Below are 24,200 nucleotides of genomic sequence, written 5' to 3' on the forward strand. Positions count from 1 at the left end.
TTGGAAATTTTTTAAAAGGAAACTAAATAAAAAAAATAATAGTGTTTAATATTTTTAATTCATTAAGGGTATCAGTGTAATCAACCATCGTGAGAGTTAATATGAGAGCGACACATAGGAAACCGACTTCTCAAATAATATTATAGAGATATACAACCCAATCATACTAGTAGTCCTATGATAATAATCTATATGTAGTATTTAGCCTTACACTCTTAATTTTGTTAGTTTATAAGGAAAATAATGTTTTTTCTTGATTACATCATGAAATTCCATCCATGTTAAACTCCCGTGAGTCCTTCTATATTCTTGGACCGCTTCCTTATATAAACCCCAAAAACCTATTTCTTTTCAATCAATCCATAACATCAACACATAAACAAAAGTCCCATCTTCTCCTTCTTTTTCTGTGTCAAACAAAGAGAAACACATATCATACAAAACAAACAAAAAAAAACATGATAACGAGAGAGAGTCAAAGGCTGAGTAGCGTCACAATAATGATTCTTATGGTAACTCTTGTCTGGTCTGTAACTTTACAGACCTGCATTGCCAGAAAAGGAAGACATTGGAGGCACCACCATAGCAGCTCCTCTTCTTCCTCAACCTTGTCTGATTCCTTGTCCAGCAAGAAACCAAAAAGCCACCACAATAGCCATTCCCATAAGTCAAAACCACAACTAAAAACTCCGCCGCCAAAATCCGGCTCACCTGTCCTGCCACAACCACCACAAGTACAACCGCCACCATCACCACAAGTACAACCGCCACCACCGTCACCTCTTCCGCTGCAGCCACTTGAAGGGTCTCAAGAATTCAATGTGCTTGATTTTGGCGCTAAGGGTGATGGCATGAGTGATGACACTGAGGTACAGATTCAAAACATTTCATTATCCAATTTAAAAAATTCAACCTATTGGTTCTTGATTAAATCAAAAATTTAATCTTCGCTTTCATTAACATTCTTGTAGAAAAAGAAAAAAAAAACAGAATGTGAATTACAGTTGAGAAGGTAACACGAGACAGAACAAAAAACAGAGCTCACAAAAGCTTTCTCTTTTGTCTGTAAAGTCAATCAACTGTTTTTTCCCTTTCAATGTTAATTCCGATAAAACCAAACAAAAAAAATGTAGAGAAGTGACAAAAAAGTTACCAAAGTTTAGAGGGGACCAGAATCTCTGTGATTTTCCTCCACAATTCTGTTTTCTGTGAGAAAAAAAATAATAATAATAAAAAGCTTTAACGTTATCTGCAGGCGTTTGAAGCGGCATGGGCTTCTGCTTGCAAAGTGGAGGCGTCAACTATGGTCATACCGCCTGACTATATCTTCCTCGTTGGCCCCATATCCTTCTCGGGTCCTTATTGTCAAGCAAACATTGTATTCCAGGTGAGAGTTACTCATCAAGATTCGAAAACAAAAATGTAAAAGAATGTACCCTTTGGGCTGATGGACGTGCGCCTTTTGTTTGGTTGCAGTTGGATGGGATGATTGTAGCTCCTACGGACTCGGAGTCATGGGGAAGAGGGCTTCTGTGGTGGATAGAGTTCACGAAGCTTAAAGGAATTACGATACAAGGAAACGGTGTTATTGATGGAAGAGGCACTGGTTGGTGGCAACAAGATAACCCTTTTGATTATCCTATCGATGATGACTTCAAGCTCATTGTCCCGTTGAATAATACGGTTCAAGAACGTCCTCCAATGCCGGTAATACATCCACACTTCTTCTAATGCATCTCATTCTTCACATTTAGACAAGAATCATCTAACACATAACTCTGTTTTTGTTTTTGTGTTAAACTTCACATGGCAGATAAGAAGTGAGCTAAATGGAATGCCAAGCATTAAACCAACGGTGAGATACCAAAATTTTTTTTTGAAATAGTCAATATGTGTTTTACTACTATATGGTAAAAACTTTTATTTACCTCGGGTTTTACGGTGTAGGCGCTGCGGTTCTACGGGAGTATTGACGTGACAGTGACGGGTATAACCATTCAGAACAGTCCTCAATGTCACCTCAAGTTTGATAACTGCGTCCAGGTTTTAGTTCATGACGTGACCGTTTCTTCTCCCGGAGACAGTCCAAACACAGATGGGATTCATCTTCAGAACACCAGAGATGTCATGATTCACACTAGCACACTAGCTTGCGGTACAAACACATTTAATTAGTCAAAAAAATCTTTAAAACTCGGTGAAACTGATTCCTCGGTTTTTTTTCTCCAGGAGACGATTGTATTTCGATTCAAACCGGTTGCTCCAATGTGTATGTTCACAATGTGAATTGTGGACCAGGACATGGAATCAGCATAGGGAGTCTCGGTAAAGACAGTACCAAAGCTTGTGTCTCCAACATAACAGTCAGAGATGTAGTTATGCACAACACAATGACTGGTGTCCGGATCAAGACCTGGCAGGTAATTAACAACATATCTTTTACATAAAGGAAAAATTAAATGAGTGAAATCTAAATAAGCTTTAATGTGTTAATGCAGGGAGGTGTAGGATCAGTGAAAGGAGTACTATTCTCAAACATTCAGCTCACAGAGGTTCAGCTTCCGATAGTGATAGATCAATTCTACTGTGATCACAGCAAATGCAAGAACCAGAGTTCAGCAGTGTCTGTTGAAGGAGTCACGTATGAGAACATACGAGGCACTTATACAGTAAAGCCTGTGCATTTTGCTTGCAGTGACAGTTTCCCTTGCGTAGATGTGCAACTATCAGGCATAGAGCTAAAACCAGTGCAGCTACAATACCACATGTATGATCCATTTTGCTGGAAAGCATTTGGATTGCTCAACTCGCCAACTGTTCCACCGATTGATTGCTTACAGATCGGGAAGCCTGCGAGAAATGGAGTCCATACAGATCATGATGTATGTGTATGACCAGCAGGGAGATATGTAGATGTAAAATGATTACCAAAAAAGTACTTCATACATATTACAATTAGTTGCTCAATTGATTTTTTCTTTCTGTTGTGTGGAGAGTGTTGTGGAGTGTTTATAAGGTTAGAAAGCCTTTTCCTTCTCTAGAGTAATTAAGGCAGACTATTAAGTGAGAAATCGAAAACAAAAAGAAACTGCTTCATAGCTTTGTTGAAACAGTGCATGTATATTATTTGTATCAGATATAATTTGACTATATTTTTGTTTGTCAATTATGTTATTACAAACTACGAGAAACATTACAATGATGATATTACAGCTGACAATTCTACATGTCTTTTAAAGATTCATGTATGACTGCATTAGTCCGGAGCTAGCTGCCGTATAAAATTCATTTCAGACAGTATGTTTTTGCGCCATGCTGAAAATCTCTATAAGCATTTTCTCAAATATTTTGTATAATTCGTCGTTGTAATCCTGTTGCATATAGTTTGATCATATAATCTCATGATTTTTCATCCACAAGATTTGACCTTCTGCTTTAAGATTACTAGAACTTTTGAGAAAATTAACGAGGGCTTAATTAAGGCTCCTCTGATGAGATTTGGGGGTTTAAATTGGTTGCAACAAGTGTCATCGTGATTTGGATATTGTTTCTTGGTGCTAACAAAGAAACAGCAACATTCGTTACCATGGGATCGATTAATAGCAAGCCGATCACCGATTTGCATAATTAAACAATCACCAATTGCATAGTTCTTAATCTACTAAAAATTTAGAAGGACTTACCACATAATAGATTTAATCTTCAGCTCTGAGATAAACGAAAAAAAAACAAATTCCCAAATTTTCGGGAGAACTAGTTAGGGCTTAATTTCGGCTTCTTGTTCTGCTTAGTTTTGAGATTTGACACCGTCTGCTCCAACCATAAGACTTTAGCAGCAGATTTGATCTTCTCCTTGTTCAGTTCAGCTTTGAGATTATTGTTGTGTTGCTCAAGTTCTTGGATACGGGAAGCATCAGTTGTTTTCTTCCTTTCCAAGTAAATCACATCAAGCTTTTCCTTCAGCCAGTCTAGCTTGAACCCTGTCTGTGTTAGATCGACCAACTCAGTGCGGGTGTTGCTTAGCTCAGTCTCGGAGAAGCTATGTGGAGGCTTGTCCAGTTTCTCGATGAGCTTGAGGAGGAGGTTCATGTATGTAGTCTTCACGAAGTGGCTCTTTGGTCCGAAACTCAAAGCAATGTCCGGGTGCCTCTCGAAAATCCAACTTACTTGAAAAGCCTGTCAAGCAAGAACTTCTTATAACTAATCAAAAAAGAAAGGAATAAACAGCAACAAGAATCATTCGCATAATTGCACCTGAGAATAAAGAACTTGGAAACCTCTGACATCCATAGTCTCGTTCCCAGTTACTTCTGCCTCATTAACAACTTCAAGTACTTGGACTTGGACTTTAACTATCAATTTGTTCTTCTCCATGAACCCTTTTTCTTGAAGCTGTTTAATAGTCAAGGCCTTTACAATACCCCATCCCGGGACCTGAGCGCAGAACACTTGGCACAATTCTGTAAGACCAAAACAGAGAGATTAGATTAAATTTCTTCAGCATTATCATATATATGAATTTTTTAGAAAAAAAGTTCTTAGTAAATGTTTATGGCACTTAAAATCTTGGATCCGGCCTTGTGTCTAATAGGTTAACTTACCAATTGATTTGTAGAATTCTTTGCCGGATTGTTTCAACAGAACAAAGGAAAATTTAGCTCGCCTTTTCCATCCAAGCTGCAATGATCCATAATTCGCAACATAGAGGAATAGAGCCAAGTGATCTTCAATACCATTTCCTTTGGGATAAACGTTTGCATACCTGAATAATTATAAAATGTAGAAATAGATCTTACCGTTTTTTTTTTTGAATCTGGGCAACGAGTAAAATATCAAAAACACATGTGAAATAATTCATTTACCATTGGCAGCCTCCACTTGAGAATGTTGGGGATGAAATCACAGCTTCCTTCTCTAAGAAGTTATCAATCTCAAATGTGAAACTCGTCGGCTTATGATCCTCCATTTATCTACACTTTATTTTTCTTAGCCTTTTTGTACCTTGAAACAAAAACGCGACCTTCCCACAAACATCAGGTAAGTTATACCAGAAACCGACAGTACTTTTACAAATTTATAAATTATAACTAAGATATTATTCAAAACTCACTAAGCTGACGAAAGCAAAGATTAAAAATACATGAGGAAGTTCTAGTTTTGTTAGTCGAAGGGCAATTAAGCATCAGCTTCCGAAGTAAATAAACTTATATGAGCAAATGACTAACTCTCCAAACCAATATTCTCATATGTTATAATTAACATCCATTAGTTTTAGCGTTTTTTTGTACTATCTCTAAAGAGCTAAACTGGAAACTTACAGGTCCACCCAATGCAACTAAACAAAATTTTGAAATCTAATTCAAATTGAACGAAGAAAGGAAGCAACAATAAATTTGCTAAATCAACACAGTTTGTTTTAACCCTCGGTCTACGAAATTTATCAAAACTCACCACACGTAATATACACAGATCAAAGTTGAAAACAACAAAAGAAAAGAGGATCTAACCTTAGCAGATCACTAAAAAATAACGCGGGTGAAAACCAAATCGAAAGCGAAAACAAAAAAGAACACCTCAGGGAAACAAAAACAAACGACGCACCACGTAGCTCCTATAGTTATTCAAAGAATCTGATATCTAAACCGAAGGAGAGATGCAAAAACCCCACTACGAATCTCCAAAGTTTGCTCAGCGAGAGAGTAGAGAGGAAAAGATTTAGAGTTTAGGTTAATAATGTACCGAGATTGGTAGTTTTGACCAATTCCTTTCTTCGTTTTTAGTATTTTAGCAAATAAAAAATGACTTGCTTTGTTTCCTGGATTTTAGGAAGAAAGTAACTCACATTCTTTTCCCTTAATTAATGTAGGGAAAATTGTTTTTTTTTTTGCAAAAAAATGATAAGTATCTTATGTCCCTTTAGACTAATATCTATTTTATGTCATTTTTGTCCATAACACCCTTTAATATTTTTGAAAATAAATTTAATAAATAGTTTTACAAACCAAAAAAAAATTGGAAAAATAGTAACTTTTGATAAAATACCAATATGAACTTAGTAGTATTTTTTTCAGTTCTAAAAATGTTTAAATCATAAATTTCAGATTATGTTCTAAATAAAGTAGAAATGACATTCTACGAAGTAGAAACCAAAATCCACTTTTTTCATTGAATCTACAATGTTTAGAATACGTGATCTACGTAAATAAGAGTATTCTAAAAATATCTAGAATACACATTCCACGCTTAACCTACCGATCTAAAATCTTTAGAAATCAAAATCTACACATTAATATAAATCTACAACACGTAGAAACCGACTTCTACAGATTTACTGTAAATCTAAAAAATGTAGAAATCAAAATCTACATATTACTATAATTCTAAAAACCTGTAGAAATCAATTTCTACAGATTAGTTGTATTCTACGGATAAGAAACCAGTTCCTAAAAATATGGAAACAAAATATTTGAGAATATTCACTTTCATATTTTGAAAAAAAAAATCGATTTTTTTATAAAAAAACAAAAAAAAACAAAAATTACAACTTTAAGGGCATTATTGCCATTTTGAAAATAATTAGCCTAATGGGACATAAAGTATATGAGATTAGTCTAAAGGGACATAGTTAATATTTTTTTGCTCTAAAAAAAACAATTTTCCCAATAATGTAAGCTATTGCTTCCTATTTTGTAGGAACTATAATGTTTGACGAAAAGCCCAAAAAGATTTTATACCCAGATTTGAGATCCAAATCCTAAACTATGTAATTTCTTGCAGATTATAGGATGCAAGTTTTGGGGGTTCTAAAATATTGTAGTAAAATTGTTAGTTGTGGTCATTTGCGGGGAAGAAAGCATGTCCATCGAGCAAAAAATCAATATTGCATATGTTATGGATAGTTGATCATCATATCTAATAGAGTTAGAGATTATACGATTATGTAATGTATACTATCCAGTATTAAAAAAAAATCAACGAAAAGCCAAAAAATTCAATGATTAACGGGAAAATTGTCAAAAATGACTCAAAAGTTGATTTTGAATACAAAAGTATACCTTAAATTCAATCAAATGCAAAAGTAACCCAAAATGCTAGTGAAATTACAACAACTTTCTTATGACTAAACAAAAAACATGTATTGAGTTTTACCATTATAACCCTCCGCGTGAGAAGACTTTGTAAGTCTTCTCGTTCAGTAGATCTTAAAAAAAAATTAAAATTTTTGTAAAAAATATTTTGATGGGAAAAAAATTGAAATAATGTAATAATAAACATTTCTAAATGATGTAAATTTATTTTTGCTAAAATTGAATTATTTTCAACATAGATGAGTGAAAGTAGATTAACTCATGATAGTCCTTGATTTAGGGTTTGGTAACATATGTTATAATATTGTTGGTATATTTAGGGTTAGATTTTGAAATCTTATCTTTTGTTTTTTAATTTTTTTGACCTATATGTGTTTAGTGATTATCTAATAACTTGATTTAAACACTTTTTAAGTATCTTAAAAGTTTAAGGAAGTGTTTGTTGTTTAGTTATTTGATTATAAGGTCTGAAAGACTCACAGAAGACTTCCTAAGAAGTCTTCTGACATATCCCACCTAAATTTTAGAAGAATTTAGGTTTCCCGCCTAAATCGAAGTCTTCCAGAAGTCTTCTCATGTATTAGATCTTAAAAGTAATTAATAAATTTTATTAAAAAAATATTTTGATAGAGAAAAAAATCAAAATCATGTATTAATAAACATTTCTAAATGATGAAAATTTAGTTTTACTAAAATTAAATTTATTTTTAACATAGATGAATGGATGTAGATTGAGTCATGATAGCCTTCGGTTTAGGGTTTCGTAACGTATGTTATAGTATTGTTGGTGTTTTTAGGGTTAGATTTTGAAATATTTTTTTTTATTTTTTTTTAGCTTGACATATATGTGTTTAGTGACTATCTAATTACTTGATTTAAACATTTTCTAAGTTTCTTTTAAGTTTAAGGAAGTGTTTTTGCTTAGTTATTTGATTATTGGGTCTAGAAGACTTTGGTTAAGGGTTCAGTAACATATCTTATAGTATTATTTGTATTTAGAGTTTAATTTTAGAATCTTAACTTTTAAAAAAAAAAATTAACCTACATGTGTTTAGTTTTATGTATATTAAACGCTTTCTAAGTTGATTTTAACTTTAATGAATTGGTTTTTGCTATCTAGTTCGTTAGTTTATTATTTTATGGTTCGAAAAATTTCTAAAAGACTTCTTGGGAAGTCTTCTGACATATTCCCGCATAAGTTTTAGTAAAATTTTAGGTTTTCCGCCTGAAGCGAAGTCTTCCAGTAATCTTCTCATATATTTGATTTTAACGTCGAGAAAACTTCACAAGAAGTCTTCTTTTAGAAGACTTTCCAAGAAGTCTTTTGTATCAAAAATATTTAACATAATTGGAATTGTTGTCTCCATATATAAAGAAAATTTATACATTCTCTTTCTTCCTCTCAAATGGCTGCAACAAAAATATAATGTTTCTCACTCTAAAACTCGCCAACCTCTCCCTAATCTCTTTAAACATCTAAACACCAAACTTTAAATCTATTTCTCATTTTTTTTTATATCTTCTTACTAATTTATCTTCCTTTTGCATATTTTTCATTACATTGTTCTCATCTTTCACTCATTCAAAGGTAGATCTATAAATTTTGGATATGTATTATTGTGTGTTTTATATATTAGATTCTAAAATGCTATAGATTCAACTTAATGTGATTGTTTTGTCTATTATTTAAGCATAAAATTATATTTTTGAAGTTTTTCTCTGTTTTGAAGCCATTTGAATGTTTTTGAATTTGCAGGTTTTTCAGATTTGAGACAGACTTTGAAAAACTTCTAAGAATACTCTCGGAAGACTTCTCAGAATACTTTAGGCAAGTCTTCTAATGCATTTTATGCTAAAGGACTTCCCACGAAATCTTTAGGAAGTCTTCTGAAGTCTTCTGCCCAAAGTGGTACAAATTTTGGATATGTATTTTGTGTTTGTTTATATATTAGATTCTAAAAAGGTATAGATTCAACCTAATTTGATTGTTTTGTTTATTATTTAAGCATAAAAAGTTATTATTGAAGCTTTCTCTGTTTTGAAGTCATTTGAATGTTTTTGAATATGCAGATTTTTCAGATCTGAGGCAGACTTTGAAAAATTTCTCAGAAGACTCTTGGAAGACTTCTTGAGAAATCTTCTAATGTATTTTATGCAATAAGACTTCCCACGAAGTGTTCAGGAAGTCTTTTGGAGTCTTATGCCCAAAAATAAAATGACATAAATTTTGGATATGTATTTTGTGTGTTTTATATATTTGATTCTAAAAAGTTATAGATTCAACCTAATGTGATTGTTTTGTTTATTATTTAAGCATACATAATTTATTTTTGAAGTTTTTTCTGTTTTGAAGTCATTTGAATGCTTTTGAATATGCAGATTTATTGAGATCTGAGTCAGACTTTGGAAAACTTCTCAAGAAATTGTGGAAGACTCGTAGAAGACTCTTGGTAGACTCTTAGAAGACTCTTGAAAGACTCTCGGAAGACTCTTGGAAGACTTCTCTTCTAAAGAAGTCTTCTAATGTATTTTATGCTAGACGACTTCCCGCGAAATCTTAGGGAAGTCTTTTGAAGTCTTCTGCCCAAGGTGGTACAAAGGAATGATGTCAAGTGGAGTCCAAGCATATCTATGTTAAGGAATTATATCTAACTCCATGTGTAATAGTTTTGTTTACGGTCTGTTTTATGATTTGTATGTGTATTATTTTAGTTGCGAATTCTTTTGTAAACTTGAAGAGATGTTAATCAAAAGAATTGGTATATATATTCATGTTTTCCCCACATTATTGAAGTTATTGATACCACATACTAAGAATTTTTTTAAATCATTCTACCCACTCATAACAAAACATAATAACACAAAAAAATTTAAAAATTTTGTTTAAGAACCAAAAATATTAATTCGATCAAGAATATAAATTTTATTTTTCTATGCGATATTTTTTAAATAATTTTCATATAAATTTACTATACGCAAAGCGTAAGTTTTATCCTAGTTAGATCGAGCTGGTTAACCAATTTCTCTAAATAATCGAAGGTGCATATATCTATTTGCAAGTCTCTAAATAATCGTATTTTATTTTAGGAAAAAAAAGTAAATTAGATCTACAAAAAGGGGTTAGCAGTATTAGAGACAAAACATACAACATTATTGTTATCTATAAATTATATTATAAATTCTAGAACTGATATAAAAAAAAAAGACAATATAAGTTAATGATTTCATAATAGTGGTCACAGAATCTTATTAACAGGTTGAAGTATAAACTTCTGTTTTGATGAAAAACTTCTTGCATTATGTGCAGTAATAATTTCTTTAAATTTAAATTATATTTTTTAAAATAATTATTATTTTAGATATTATTATTTTCTAACCAATATTTTAGTATAAATTTTGATTTAATAGAACATAAAATTAAGATAAAATAAAAAATATTTTATTTTAAATTATATTTAAGAATAGATATATATATATATATATTTAAAATTATAATCTTAGATAAATTTTTATCTATTTTTTTTGTATAAAAATATTAATTAACTTGTATAAAATTAATAAGATCAAAAGTTTTATAATTATCAACAAGTAAAACTAAAAAAAAATATTTCTTATTTTTTAGATATATACGATTGAAAATTTAAAATTTGTTTTAAAAAAATTACAATTAAAATTTATATTTTTTTTAAATAGTAAAAAAAATTGAAAATCGTTTTTTAGTAATAAAATTGTATAATTCTAAAAAATTGAAATAAATAATATTTCAAAATTTGTAAAATATTAGTAAATTAATATTATTATATTACTTAATATCATATTTGAATACACTTAATTTGATGATGATTTATAATTTACTATCGTATTAAAATTTTTTACCAAAAATATAAATAAACATTAAATGTAATTGTTCATGTCACATTTAGTTATCAGTCATATCGTCATTTTAATATGTTATGTCAGATTTATTTAGTGAAATTGATTGTAAAGAAGACATGTGACAAAATTAATTTGTAAATAATGTCCATATTTATTTAAATATTTATTGAGAAGTTAAAGTCTAAGAATGTTCTTATCTCTTTATAAACTTCAAAGAAACAGACAAGAGTATGTTTTTAAATCCCCTATATATTATTTGAGAAGCATTGCAACATTTTTTGTACCCACGTGTCATCACTAGAATGATTCTTAGAATCCTTAGAGAAATAGGTTGGTTCATCTAAATATATAATAATCTTTTTATTAAACCACAATAAATACATTATTAATGTGCTTCATTATTTCCTTAGATAAGATTACGGAATTGTCTAATGTGGCTAAAGTATATATGACAATTAATTATTTTGTATAATAAAGATTTGATAAAAATAAGTGTGTATTATAATTATATTTGTTTAATTTTAAGCTATTAAAATAAATTAAACAATCATAGTAACCATATAATAAAAATTAAAAAAATTATTTATATATATTATATTTTGAATTTTTAAAAACGAGTATAAATTACTGAAAACTGTTAAAAGTTTCATATTCAAATTTTGTGATCTATGATTTATAACTTTTATTATGACATGATACAAATAATTAAAAAAATAATATAAGTTGAAAGTCTCATTTAATAGGTATCAAAAATAAAAGATATATAAATATATGTATCATTTTAAATTAAGCTATATGCCACATAAAAATACTTAAATATCTTAATTTTGAAATTTACTTTGAACATGTTTTTGATAAAAAATTTAAAAAAATATTGACAACTTAATTTTTTTAAATATTATAAATTACTTAAACCATTAATCCCACAGTGGAAATTTTGTTATCACTAATTTAGACTTTTTACTATAACAGAAACAAATAATAAAAAAATATGAGCAAAAAGCATCATCTAATATATATTAATATTAAAATATACCATATATATGTTACTATCATTTAAATTTAATTATATATCGTATCAAATAGAAAATATTTTTTCGATTTATAAAATTTATTTATATGTTCGCACCAATTTATTTATATAAGTAGTAGATAATGACTTTTTAATTATTCAATATATGTTTATTATTTCATAATATGTTATAAACATATAATATATAAAATAATTTATATATATAATGTTTATTCCGCGCTAACCTAGTGGCAATATAATTCCCAAAAACAGATTTCATTTCTTAACAATAATCAAAGCCGCTATTAATCCCAAAGTTAAAGCCTTAAAAGGGCTTTTATGAAAATAACTGCGAAACTGAAACGCAAATGTATAATGCGTTTCGCCTTATCTTATCTCATCGTCAAACGTTCTCATTAGAGACAGGCGCGCCAAGAGATTACGTCCACTTCCTCTGATTCTCCAAACCTTCAAGCTTCTTCCTTTTTTGGAAGAATTCAATTAATTATTTATTCTCTTTAACTAAACAAATATTTTATCCAAACTATTGTCAAAGTCCATGCGATAGAATCATCTTCATCACCAATCATCATCACCTTTCTCTGTCTATACTTCTTCCTCTCTAATGGCTGACTCCAAGGAACTCGGCACCGCGAGCCGCCGTATCTCCGTCTTCACCAATCATCTCATCCCCTTGGAAACAATTCCAACTCGCGTTCACTCAGTGGAACTCTCTACTGCCTCGTCGATGAATGACAATTACCATAAGGTTCACGGTGAAGTGCCGACTCACCAAGTCGTTTGGAGAAAAGCTGATCTCGTCGGTGACGACGGAGAAACGAAAGAGTTCGTTGACATTATATATGAGAAAGCCGTCGGTGAAGATATTGCCAAGGTTTGTTAGTGTAACGTGTTCGACTAACTCTCTCTCTCTCTCTCTCTGGTGTGTGTGTTTCTTTCTTCTTCAGTTGAATAGTTGTTGGTTATGTAGATTACTATAAACCGTCCGGAGAGAAGAAACGCGTTCCGGCCTCAGACTGTGAAGGAGCTTATGCGTGCGTTTAACGACGCCAGAGACGATAGCTCTGTAGGAGTCATCATACTCACCGGCAAGGTAATTTAGTTAGTTATGAGCTTTCTCTAGCTTAGGCCCAATCCTGTGCATAGCGATAGTTGTCAAAGTTTGAATGGTAATTTGGCTCCAAAATGATTGAAAATATATATGTATTTGATCATTTAGTTTTTTTTTCAAGTCACATAAATGTCAGGACCGACCCTAGGCTAAGAGCTTTTGTGTTGAGTCTTTAGAGTTTGATGAAAAAGAGTTCTTCTGTTTAGATTGTTGTAAGTGAAATGATTGTTCTGAATAGTTATGTTGATGGTTTAGGGAACGAAAGCGTTTTGCAGTGGTGGTGATCAAGCGTTGAGGACACCAGATGGTTATGCTGATCCCAATGATGTTGGTCGACTTAATGTCCTTGATCTCCAGGTATGTCTTTGATTTTCTATACTAAAATAAAAGCGCAGGTTATCTTAGTCTTAGTAGGATTAGTGTATTTATTCAACTTTGTTTCTTATCTTCATTCTCAGGTTCAAATCCGAAGACTGCCAAAACCAGTTATCGCAATGGTAAGTAGATTCAAACAATTTCTTGTTTAGTCTATGCATCTTTTACTGATCTTGGTTGCGTGTTTCTTGTGATGACTAATTCAGGTTGCTGGTTATGCTGTTGGGGGAGGACATATCTTGCACATGGTCTGCGATCTAACCATTGCAGCTGATAATGCTATTTTCGGTCAGACGGGTCCTAAGGTTTTCCCTCTAGCCTCTTTTTTCAACTTTGAATGTGACAGTGAAGTAGGAGCAGAGTTTATACTAATCCTCATTGATCATTAAGTATCGATTTTCTGTCTGCAGGTTGGAAGTTTTGATGCTGGTTATGGAAGTTCAATCATGTCTCGTCTGGTAATAACTCGATACAACTAACTGACTAGTAGTACTACGATGCAACAAACACGGGCTGATCAAACTGTCTGAAAAAACAAAAACAGGTTGGTCCTAAAAAGGCACGAGAAATGTGGTTCATGACGAGATTCTACACAGCTTCGGAAGCAGATAAAATGGGACTTATCAATACAGTTGTACCGGTAAAATTAATCAGTAGTGTTATCACAGATTCATAAATGCATAACTTACTTTCTTGTTTTGTTCATTCACTGAGACATGTTTTTGTATGTTCCAGCTAGAGGAATTGGAGAAAGAAACTGTAAAATGGTGCAGAGAAATCTTACGGAATAGCCCTACTGCAATCCGTGTTCTTAAGGCAGCACTCAATGCAGTCGATGATGGCCATGCTGGACTTCAGGTTCTAGCCTTTTCCACCAACTTGTTAAGCCACAAGTCAGTATTATTTCATTAATATACTTCTTTCCTAAACATTATTTGGTATACAGGGGCTAGGAGGTGATGCGACGCTCTTATTCTATGGAACCGAAGAAGGTATAGAAGGAAGAACAGCTTATATGCAACGTCGACCACCGAACTTCTCTAAATTTCCCCGGCGACCTTGAACTCACTTCTAAGCTCAGTTCAGGTGTTTTCATGTCAAACATTTGTCCTCATTTCAATCAAATTCCTTTGTTTTGTTTGCCAAATTTATTCCAGACTTCAACTATTACACACAATGAATAATGATAATAATAATACTTTATCAGAGCTTTACTTGGATTCATAGAAACGAGAAAAACATTCACGTTCCAAGTAAGAAATTATCATTACCACAAAACTTAAAAGCAAAATCCAGGTCCAAGAGATTCACTTAAGCCATAAAAACTCAACACATTAACGGGGACTTGTGTTGGCAATAACACTGGTTTTGTAAACTTCAGGCATGTTACGGCCTCCGATTTTAGCTTAATATAGGCAATGATATTAAGAAAATAGGAAACAGATTGAAGCAGACTTGGACAGCAACAAAAGTTTTGACCAAGCTAACAACAACAAAAAGATATCACACAGAGACAACATAAACAAGAAGCTTAGTAGCTTAGAGTTACCGCACAAAAGAACATAAACATAGCCAAGCAAGAAAGAAAGATCCAACTTGTTCAACGATCTCCAAACCCAGAAGTTTGGTCCACAATGGCAGCCACAACGTCCTTAGACTCCTTCAAGAGCTTCACACTCTTCTTCAACTTCTCCCTCTTGCTAGCCACCGAGGGAGACTCCTCCATCATCCTCTCAACTCCTCCACCACCTCTAGGATCCACCATTTCCGCCACAATCTCCTTCTGAAACTGAGTGTTCACCAGATTCTTCACCGAGAACTGAAGATAAAGAGCAAGATTATCCACAATCCTCCTCAAGACAATCGTCCAGTACGATGTGATCCTCATCTTCATGTCAAACGCCTGCTGCAGCAGATGAGCGTGGTACTTCCTCAGATGCGAGATCTTCACTTCCCCAAATCCAGCGAGAGAGAATTTCTCAGGTTTCTTCACATCGGTCAGCACAGCATGTATGAAGCTTTGCTGCGTAGCTGTCTTCTCTGTCCACGTCTTCATGTAGTCAGGGTTACATGTGTAATCAGTCAACTTCTCCATCTCAACCATCTCAGAAACTCTATTCACAGCCTGCTCCTTGGTCTTTGTGATTAGACTGCGACCAGCTCTTTTGATGGAAGACTGTATCTGTGGGAAGTTTTCAGAGTATTTGGAGAGTACTGATATGAGAACACCTTCAATGTAGTCCCATATCTTCCTGATGAACTCGACAGGCTTGGCATGTATGTCATCAACATGATGTGAGAGGATAGCCAAGAATGCTGATCTTGGTATGAAGTTAGGCAGGCCAACGCATTTACATTCATCAAGAATCTTGATTTCATCCATCAAGAACTCATTAACCTCCTTTGGTGTTTCTTGCAGATTGTCTGAGAAGTGGCTCAGCATTTCAGCCAAGCGAGCGGTGGAATGCATCTTTGGCTCGTCAGGGAACTCGGAGAAGTCTCCTTGGATAAGAATCTTTAAGAGACACTCTTTTGCTGAACCAATAATGTCCATCAGTGTCATCAAATGCTTCCCCAGTGGAAGCCATCACCATTGGCAGCTTGTTCAGCTCCAGAACAGCAGTTTCCATCTTCATGTTGATCTTTCTTACAATCTCAGGCAAACATCTACCGATCATTGTTGCTTGGATTAGCATTAGCTTCTGAGCTAAGACAGGGATTCCCACAATGTCTTCATCAATCAAGCTTAGCATTGGATGAGTCCTGAAAAGCAACTCTTCTTGCATCCTAGCCTCTTCATACGTTTCCTCCCCAATCCGGTTTCTGACACAGACATAACCAAGTCCAATATTGACATCATCTGCTGTCACCTTCTGTAAGAGACCATCAGGAGCCATGTCTGCCTTTGTGACAACAGCCAGAGTCCTTTCCCCCGTTTTGTCCACTTGTCTAGACATGCGAATGGACTCACAGGTCGTGAAGTCAACGGTTGCTGACAGAACATTGAGGATTATGGATTCTTGAAGCTCAATGTACTTCATGATCATCCCGGAGATCTGCTCATAGATGTTGTCTGGCTGTCCGTTCACTGGAACACGCGTTATTCCTGGGAGATCAACCATGGTAATGTCTGGAACACCAGCCTTCTTCACATGGAGAGTCAGGGGAGCGTCTGAAACCCCTTTACCAGAACCTGCAACACATGTCAAGTACTTATCACAATCAAAACTTACTTTGGTTAAGTCTATCATACAACACTAAAGTTTCATCAGAAAACAAAACTAGTCTATCATAAAAATATATAATATCCCTTAAGGCCATCTAAGAGCTTATAAACTCATACACACACACATATTGACATTAGTATTAAGTTACATGTGCATATGTAGTTTCAAGTACTTATCACAGTCAAGACTTATCTAGGAGTTTACATACTCATACAACACATGTTGACACTAGTATTCAGTTATGTGTGCATATGTAGTTTCAGGGGGGGGGGGGGGGGGGGGGGGGGGGGGGTTCCTTACGTATAAGCAGCTAGCACGTTTTGAATTTGCATGTTTCAAACCAAAACATATTTAACAGTAAGGAAGGGAGAAAGACAGGACATACCAGCTATCACATCAGTAGCAGCACATATAGCTTTAGAACAACTTTGTCACCATACTCTAGCCGGATCTCAGGCTCAGGACTTGAACTTTTTTGGAGCCTCATGACAAGAGGAACCCTAGTGCAGATTCCTTGCCCACGAGGCAAGCTGATGCCTGCCAGGGACTCAAGAACACTAGATTTTCCTGAGGACTGGTCTCCAACAACGACAATTGTGGGAAGTTGGATCCCTTCTTTCATTACATTCAGGTTCCTCAGCCTGTCAACAGTGTCGAGCAAAGGCCTGATTCGGTCATTGTAAGAAGACACTATCGGTGCTTCAATGGGAACAACAACATTTTTTGTCATCAGGATTTGTTTCGACGATAGCAAGAGATGAACTCTTTGACACAGCAGCATGCTTCTTACTACTTTTCATTTTCAAGACACAAGAGACGAGTTGAAGAAGATGGAGACAGAAAAGATAGCTTAAAGGGTAGGTGTGAGTGAGATTATGTTTGGAGAAATGTAAAGATATATATAAGGGCAACATTATTGGTTCTACAAAATTTTGTCCTTAGAATAAATTAGTATTATTTTTTAGTTAGAGACAAATGCATAAGGACTTTTTTAATTTTGTTGATTATTGGTAGGACAAAAAAAAGTCCTTAGCATATTTTATAATATTTATTTGAGACAAACGTTTGATCAAAATGTGTTTGCTTCTTTTGTTTGGTGGGATGGATAAAATATGAGACAAACGTTTGATCAAAATATGTTTACTTCTTTTGTTATGACAGGGAACAAGATCATCTCAACAATGAAACGTGAAGCAGAAATAAGTAGAGTAAATCTTTGATTACAAACTATATAAAAAGGTAGTTTCTATGTTCTACGTGCAAGAGACTCCTCCTTGCACAATCAGAACAACGATCACAAAATCAAATCCACATACCCGAAACCAAAAAAAAAAGATCAGAACAATTAAGAAAAAATCAGATAATGTTTGCCCCTGCATCCAGATTTGCCCAGCAAAATCAGCTCAACCACAATCTTTCCCTCTACGCCTGCAAGAATCAAGCAACAAGAACCCAGAAGAAAGTATTACAACTTGCACATATATAAGAAGAAAATAAATAAAACAAATTGTGGTTTGGCAAGAGAAACGTTATAAGCAAGAGAAAAAGAACATGAACTAGTTGTCAAGTGTCTGTCGAATTCTCTCGGGACTCCTACCATCTCACCCAGTAACATAGCAAAATAAATATGAACTGATTAAGCTAAAACCAAATTGGGAAAAACACAGAGCTTACAAACCCAATGAAGAAGAGGGGACAAAGTAAACTTTGTGGGTAACTCATTCAGGTGAACCATTGATCTGAATATCAAAGTAAACTTTGTGGGTAACTCCTTCTAAATCCTCTCCTACCTGATAAATCCCACAACGCAGAGAAACCCCAATTACAAAGTCTGACCACATCTTTACAAAACCAAAAAAATGCAAATGAGTTCAAGTTCAATGCTCACCCGATCAGCAACCTTCTCATTGACCATGGGATCAGTAACATCAGTCAATTTAATCTGAGTTGCATTAGTGAAACCCAGAAATCGTAAGTAATGTAGCAAGCCCAGATCGATAAACTATAAGAAAAGTGAGGAGCAAGGATCAAAAGTTTTAACCTGGATGAGGGCAAGTGTGACGCAGTCATCGGAGACAGTCTCGAAGAGGCGGAGGAGAGACATCTCGTGATGTTGGAGGCTAGGATTCAGCCTCTGCCTGATGATAGGCGTCGAAGAAAGGGTCCAGAGAAGTAGCCTCTGCCTGAAGCTATGGCTTCCCTTCTTCAGTTGCTGGGGATCATCGCGCCTTCCGCCATCGATCTTCAACTCTCTCTCTCTCTCTTCTCAAAGAGACAAGGCCCAAAGGGCAACACGTGAATCATTTCTCAAACCAAAACGCTTCCACCATTCCCTTGCCGACACCTATCACCTAAGGACAAAAAAAAAATATGTTAGCCAACGACAAACCGCGTCCGTCCCAGCGAAATTATACAATTTTTATTTAAATAAAATCATATAAAGCCTAACGACTTCCTCTATCATACCCCGATAATGTTGCTCTAAGAGAGAAATATTACAGTAGCTAGTGTATGGAGAAAGATCATGAATGTATTACGTCTAGTATATTTTCAAGTTTTAAGTTATTTTATTTGGAATAATCGTTGCCAATTTGTATGTAGTTTGAGATAGACCAGAATAGTAGTTATGTTTAGCTTAGTTCAAAGGAATATAGTTCCATTGCAAATATTGACAGAGAATATTACAGTTTGTGTGTGTCAATCAATCAGTCAAATATGTGGCTTTGTGATAGCAAATAATGTGGCTGAGAAGTGAAAGAAGTAATGTTTTGAGATGACTGAACGTAACGAGCAGAAGAAACAACTCGTTGGGAAGGGAAGAGCAGTCATGACTCATGATTACATCTACAACTCTTAAAAGCAAGGCTACTAAATCTTATCTACCATTCTCTAGTAAATTCATAACCACGTGTTATTGTCATAGTTACTAATGCAAATGTATAATTTTAAAAAGGTGATTATTAAACAAAAGTCATCGAGAGAGAGAAAAGTCTTTATAAAAGGGATCCGGCGGTCGGTCGGCGCGTGAGCGTCCGTGCCGCCGCTGGAGTCCTTTTTCCTTCAGATAAAATCATTCGGTCCTGTCCCTCTTCCTTTTATTCGGTTTCCGTTTGTCGGAGCTCTGGTCAGTCAACAACCGGTGTGGTTCTGGTACTTGAGTCACGACGGGGTTAAGGGTAGGAGGGGCGATATCAATAGTTCGAGTTCTATCTCCGGAAGACGGAGACTCTCACAGATCCGTCGTTTCCGGTCCTTTGTCTCCGCGGCGGGGAAGCTTTCTTAGTACCGCCGTCGTCGGCTCCAGCTTCCGGGAAGTAAAGGCTATCACAGCTTTACGTCGCCGGCTTTCGTCCCCTAGTCTTTTAGGGTTTAGTTTTTTAGTTTGATTTTATTTCGGTGTTTAATCTTGGTTTGAGTTGTTTCTGGTCGTGTCGGAGGAGAGAAAAGATTTCCGACGGAAAGAGTGAGGTTGCATGCGAGGCTTTGGGCGGCTACGGTGAATGGTGGTGGATGAGATCTCGCCAAAACGATTGATTCTCTCCGATATTAGAGTCCTAAAAGTTCTTTACGGTGAAGAGGATCGGAATTATGGAGTTCCGGTGTGGCCGGAAGATCCGAAGGTTGGATCTCCGGTGAGTACGAGAAACGGGTGTGATGCGATGATCTCGCGACACGTGACCCTCGACGTCAAGGATGTCAACACGTGTCCACGCGACGAAAAGACAGATCTGCGAGGCGGCCGCGCTTCGTTCCCGTGTAGTGTCTAGGGTTCCTCAAAGTGGGCCGTGGGAAATTGGCCCAATTGTGTAACGAGTTTTAGTCCAGTTAATTTAGTGGGCTTCTATTGTAATTTGTTCTGGGCTGGGTCCGTTTTCTATAATTAAAAAACTATTGACGGAAAAAAAAAAAAAAAAAAACAAAAGTCATCGCAATTTAATAGTCATCTAGATATTTGACTATTTATTTTGACGAGTTTTGAAATAAGATTGATATGTGTTCTGCTATATCATGTAAGTTGTAACCATTAATTGCATGAACCATATTAAGGTGGCAGCATGATTTAATAGGATATAGTATCTCGAGGCATGAACAGTTCCAAACCTTAGGGCATCTGCAATGGAGCCTCTTACCTCCAAAACCTAAGTAAAAAATTTGATGAGTTCTACACTATATTAAGGATTAGCCTCTTTTTATCTTTATATAAGGATTAATCCGTGAAAAATATTGTCACTGCTTGCGGGTCCTGCAGTTAAGTGGTGATTTGCCATTGATTATCTTTTTTTTTTCTTTGTTGAAAAATAAATAATAATAAAAAAATAAAAAAGTGAATTTTTAAAGATTCTTACCGAATCCATGGTTGCAGATGGTCTTATATTCAACTTGGTTTTTCAAACTACTTGTGATGCTCTTTGGAAAGAGTGCAACTTTCGCTTACGTTCAGTGGTCTCTCGACCAGCAGGCAGCAGCTTCTCTCATTGCTGAAATAAGGCTAACAATTAGGAGTAAACCCAACCGGCCCTCAACCATCTTCCTTTGTCTACTTGGTTTGAGGTTTTCCACTTTACTTAGCTGTTCTGTTTTGGCTTTGGATAGCTTGTGGTTTAAGTTAGTGAACTAGATTTTTATCCGCACAACCGTACGGCTATATATTTTCATATTTATATATATAGATATTTGTTTTACATAATTATTATATATTTTTAATGTTATTCACATATTTAAATGTTTGTATAATTATGCCAAATATAATAATTTTTTAGCTTTCATGCTGTAAATTAAAATCATCACATATATATGTTGCTTATTATATATTTGTCCTATTGAATTTGCGTTTGATTACTAAACTAAAATTTTTAATGCATGAAACAACATATATGAAAACAATTTTGTATTTAATTTATTATAATCATGATCCGTAATTCAAATCGCTAGATTTTTTAGTAATTTTTTAATATTTATTAATTTTATATAATAAATTACTGTATATTAAAAAAGTTTAAGATAAGTTAAATTTTTATACATGTATTATATAGTTTACTAATATTAACCCGTTCTATCAACATATTATATCTTTAGCATAAATATTTTATATTTATGAAAATAAAATATGTTAACTTATCAATTTAAAATATTTTTATCATATTTTGTTCAATATAACATTTTTATTTTAAAATGATAGATATTATTATAAAATTGATAAAATAGGATATAATTTTATTCTTTTAGTAACATTTCATTACTAATTACAAAATTAGTTGAAACTATTTATATTCAATTTATGACAATTAAGATCTTATTATAATCTTTTTCAAGAGATTTGTTAGAATTTTAATTTTTTTAAACATATTAAAAGATATAAAAGATATTATAATTAAAGTAGTTAAAAATATTATATATATTAGCATTAGTGATATACATTTAATATAAAATTTAAATGATGGTCCAAATAAAAATATCACTCATCAAAAAATCATGATTTTTATTTTATTAGAAAACAAATTTGAAAAAATTAAAATAGAAATAAATATTTATTTCTAACAAAATATTTAAAAATTATTAGTAAATGTATTTTTGAAATTAATTAATTTCATTTTATTTAAATTTTCGTTTATAAACCAAAACTATATTCAATTTTAGTTTCTAATTATATTTTATGATAATTTAAATTAAACTAACTAATTTTCGAAAGTAAATTTAAAAAGATTCTAAGAAGATTTTAAGAAGATTTTGTTACAACATTTTAAATATATTCATTTGTATTTCAAATAAAAAGATAAAGATATTAAAAGATATAATAATGAACTTATGTAAAATATGATATTTCTAGGAATGGTCCCAACTAAAAAAATCATACATGAAAAGAAGTCATGACTTCTGTTTTAATATATTAGATATGCGGATCAATGATGTGCTGTAAGTCTTAAGGACATCTTTTGCATAATATATGGAATCTCTTCTTCTTTTTAAGACGATAATTTAAATCATTAACTAGATTTTAATCCGTACGTCCGTGCATTTATATTTAATTTTATAAATGTATTTGATTTTATTACAAATGTTTTAAATATGTAATTTTCATTTTAGTGTTATATATTGTGTGATTCTATAATATTATTGTTTATATTTCTTATTTGACATTATTAATATATAATGATTTATTTAATATATTTTACTTTGTTATTATTTTTATTACTTACAAATATATTTTTGAGATATGTAAAATAAAATAACAATCAGAAATAAACAAATAGAGAACCTCTTCCAAAATATGTTTTTTTTTTAATTTATACATTTTGCATATGATAAAATTTAAAAATATATTTATTTATATTATAGAAATATATATGTTTAAGATAATTAATATTTAAATGCTGTGTTTAAAAAATATTCTTTAACATATATCATTTTAGTATTTTAAAGTATTTATAAGTAAAAAACACTATTTTGTTTAAATTATATAACCCTATCATTTTAGTAAATTTTATACATAGAAGCATCTATCAATTTATTTTAGTAAATTTTCTTAATATATGATATTTTTTGGATGTTATGATATATTTTGTTTTAATTAAGATTTCAAAATATTAGGTGGGTGTATTCAACTGAGAGTTTAAGGTGATTTGTATTAAAATGACAAATCTACTTTTATTCAAACATGAATTTTAAAATTTCATTTTAAATTCACTGTTATTGAACTTAACATTTCGTAGAGTACTCTAAATCTAATGTTATTGAAAATATTTTAAGTTGTAAAGTTTTAAAGTTCCAGGTGATTTTAGGATGTTTGGGTGGAGTTTCGTAGTTAAAAAATTAAAATTTAAATCCCATGGTTTTAGGTTATATTCTAGAGTGGTTTAACAAAAATCATATAAATCTTTGCAACTTATTGAAATCATCTAAGACTCTATTAAAAATCAAATCACCTCAAATGTTATATTGAATACACCCCCTTAGATTACTTTAATTTTTACAGCATATATAGTTTGTAATTTTATGATGCATTTCAAAAAGTTATTCTTTATTATCTATGATTTTATCTTTTGTAAAGTTTGAAATATTATCATTTTGAGTTTTAATATTTATTTTTAAAATTGTATATTTTGTTAAGAAAACTTTGGAAAATTACACAACTATTTTTGAGTTTGGAAGATTACAAGAATTTTGAACTTGTTTTTATACTACATTAATACTTTTTTTTTTAAATTGAACTTTTGGTAATGTTTTCTAAAATATTCTCAACATATTTTATTATAATTAAAAAAATAATTTGATTTGTATTAATATTTTAAATGAATTATTAAAATTTCATAGTTTTCTGATAACATATTTTTAAAATAGTATATGAGGTAAAGGTTATTATATACCATTATTTTTTCATGTATAAACATTTTTAAACAACATATTGTCGAGAGTTTCAAAATAAACAAAAAGATAACATATAGTTGTAGATATAAAAGTTTAATCTATGTTACTAAAATTACTTTTATATA

At 32.6% G+C, this 24,200-nt stretch overlaps 3 protein-coding genes and 1 pseudogene across 5 annotated transcripts; 2 read left to right on the plus strand and 2 right to left on the minus strand.

Annotated features, from left to right (window-relative positions):
• Positions 1 to 344: 344 nt before the first annotated feature.
• LOC106381978 (polygalacturonase At1g48100) lies at positions 345 to 3,166 on the plus strand. Its single transcript, XM_013821925.3, has 7 exons — positions 345 to 869; positions 1,256 to 1,387; positions 1,477 to 1,707; positions 1,814 to 1,855; positions 1,948 to 2,155; positions 2,230 to 2,420; positions 2,499 to 3,166. Exons 1-7 carry the CDS (start codon positions 459 to 461, stop codon positions 2,892 to 2,894), a joined length of 1,611 nt encoding a protein of 536 aa, XP_013677379.1. The 5' UTR covers positions 345 to 458; the 3' UTR covers positions 2,895 to 3,166.
• Positions 3,167 to 3,565: 399 nt separating this feature from the next.
• LOC106379759 (MATH domain and coiled-coil domain-containing protein At2g42470) lies at positions 3,566 to 5,764 on the minus strand. Of its 3 annotated transcripts, none has more exons than XM_013819638.3 (5): positions 5,602 to 5,764; positions 4,863 to 4,970; positions 4,602 to 4,762; positions 4,255 to 4,460; positions 3,566 to 4,176 (listed from the first exon to the last, which is right to left on the minus strand). In XM_013819638.3, the coding sequence occupies exons 2-5, from the start codon at positions 4,964 to 4,966 to the stop codon at positions 3,754 to 3,756; spliced, it is 894 nt and encodes a 297-aa protein (XP_013675092.1). In that variant the 5' UTR covers positions 4,967 to 4,970; positions 5,602 to 5,764; the 3' UTR covers positions 3,566 to 3,753. The 3 variants fall into 3 exon arrangements, with proteins under 3 accessions (XP_013675092.1, XP_013675088.1, XP_013675087.1); XM_013819634.3 differs by having other exon boundaries at positions 4,863 to 5,001; XM_013819633.3 differs by having other exon boundaries at positions 4,863 to 5,020.
• A 6,616-nt stretch (positions 5,765 to 12,380) lies between these two features.
• On the plus strand, positions 12,381 to 14,697 carry LOC106381977 (1,4-dihydroxy-2-naphthoyl-CoA synthase, peroxisomal). Its single transcript, XM_013821924.3, has 9 exons — positions 12,381 to 12,871; positions 12,968 to 13,090; positions 13,364 to 13,465; positions 13,567 to 13,605; positions 13,690 to 13,788; positions 13,894 to 13,941; positions 14,028 to 14,123; positions 14,219 to 14,341; positions 14,430 to 14,697. The coding sequence occupies exons 1-9, from the start codon at positions 12,602 to 12,604 to the stop codon at positions 14,544 to 14,546; spliced, it is 1,017 nt and encodes a 338-aa protein (XP_013677378.1). The 5' UTR covers positions 12,381 to 12,601; the 3' UTR covers positions 14,547 to 14,697.
• Positions 14,698 to 15,061: 364 nt separating this feature from the next.
• On the minus strand, positions 15,062 to 19,200 carry LOC106379758 (annotated as a pseudogene).
• Between the last annotated feature and the right edge of the window lie 5,000 nt (positions 19,201 to 24,200).

This window comes from Brassica napus, chromosome A9 (genome assembly GCF_020379485.1).
Source record: "Brassica napus cultivar Da-Ae chromosome A9, Da-Ae, whole genome shotgun sequence".
In the NCBI taxonomy this organism is placed as follows: Eukaryota; Viridiplantae; Streptophyta; class Magnoliopsida; order Brassicales; family Brassicaceae; genus Brassica; species Brassica napus.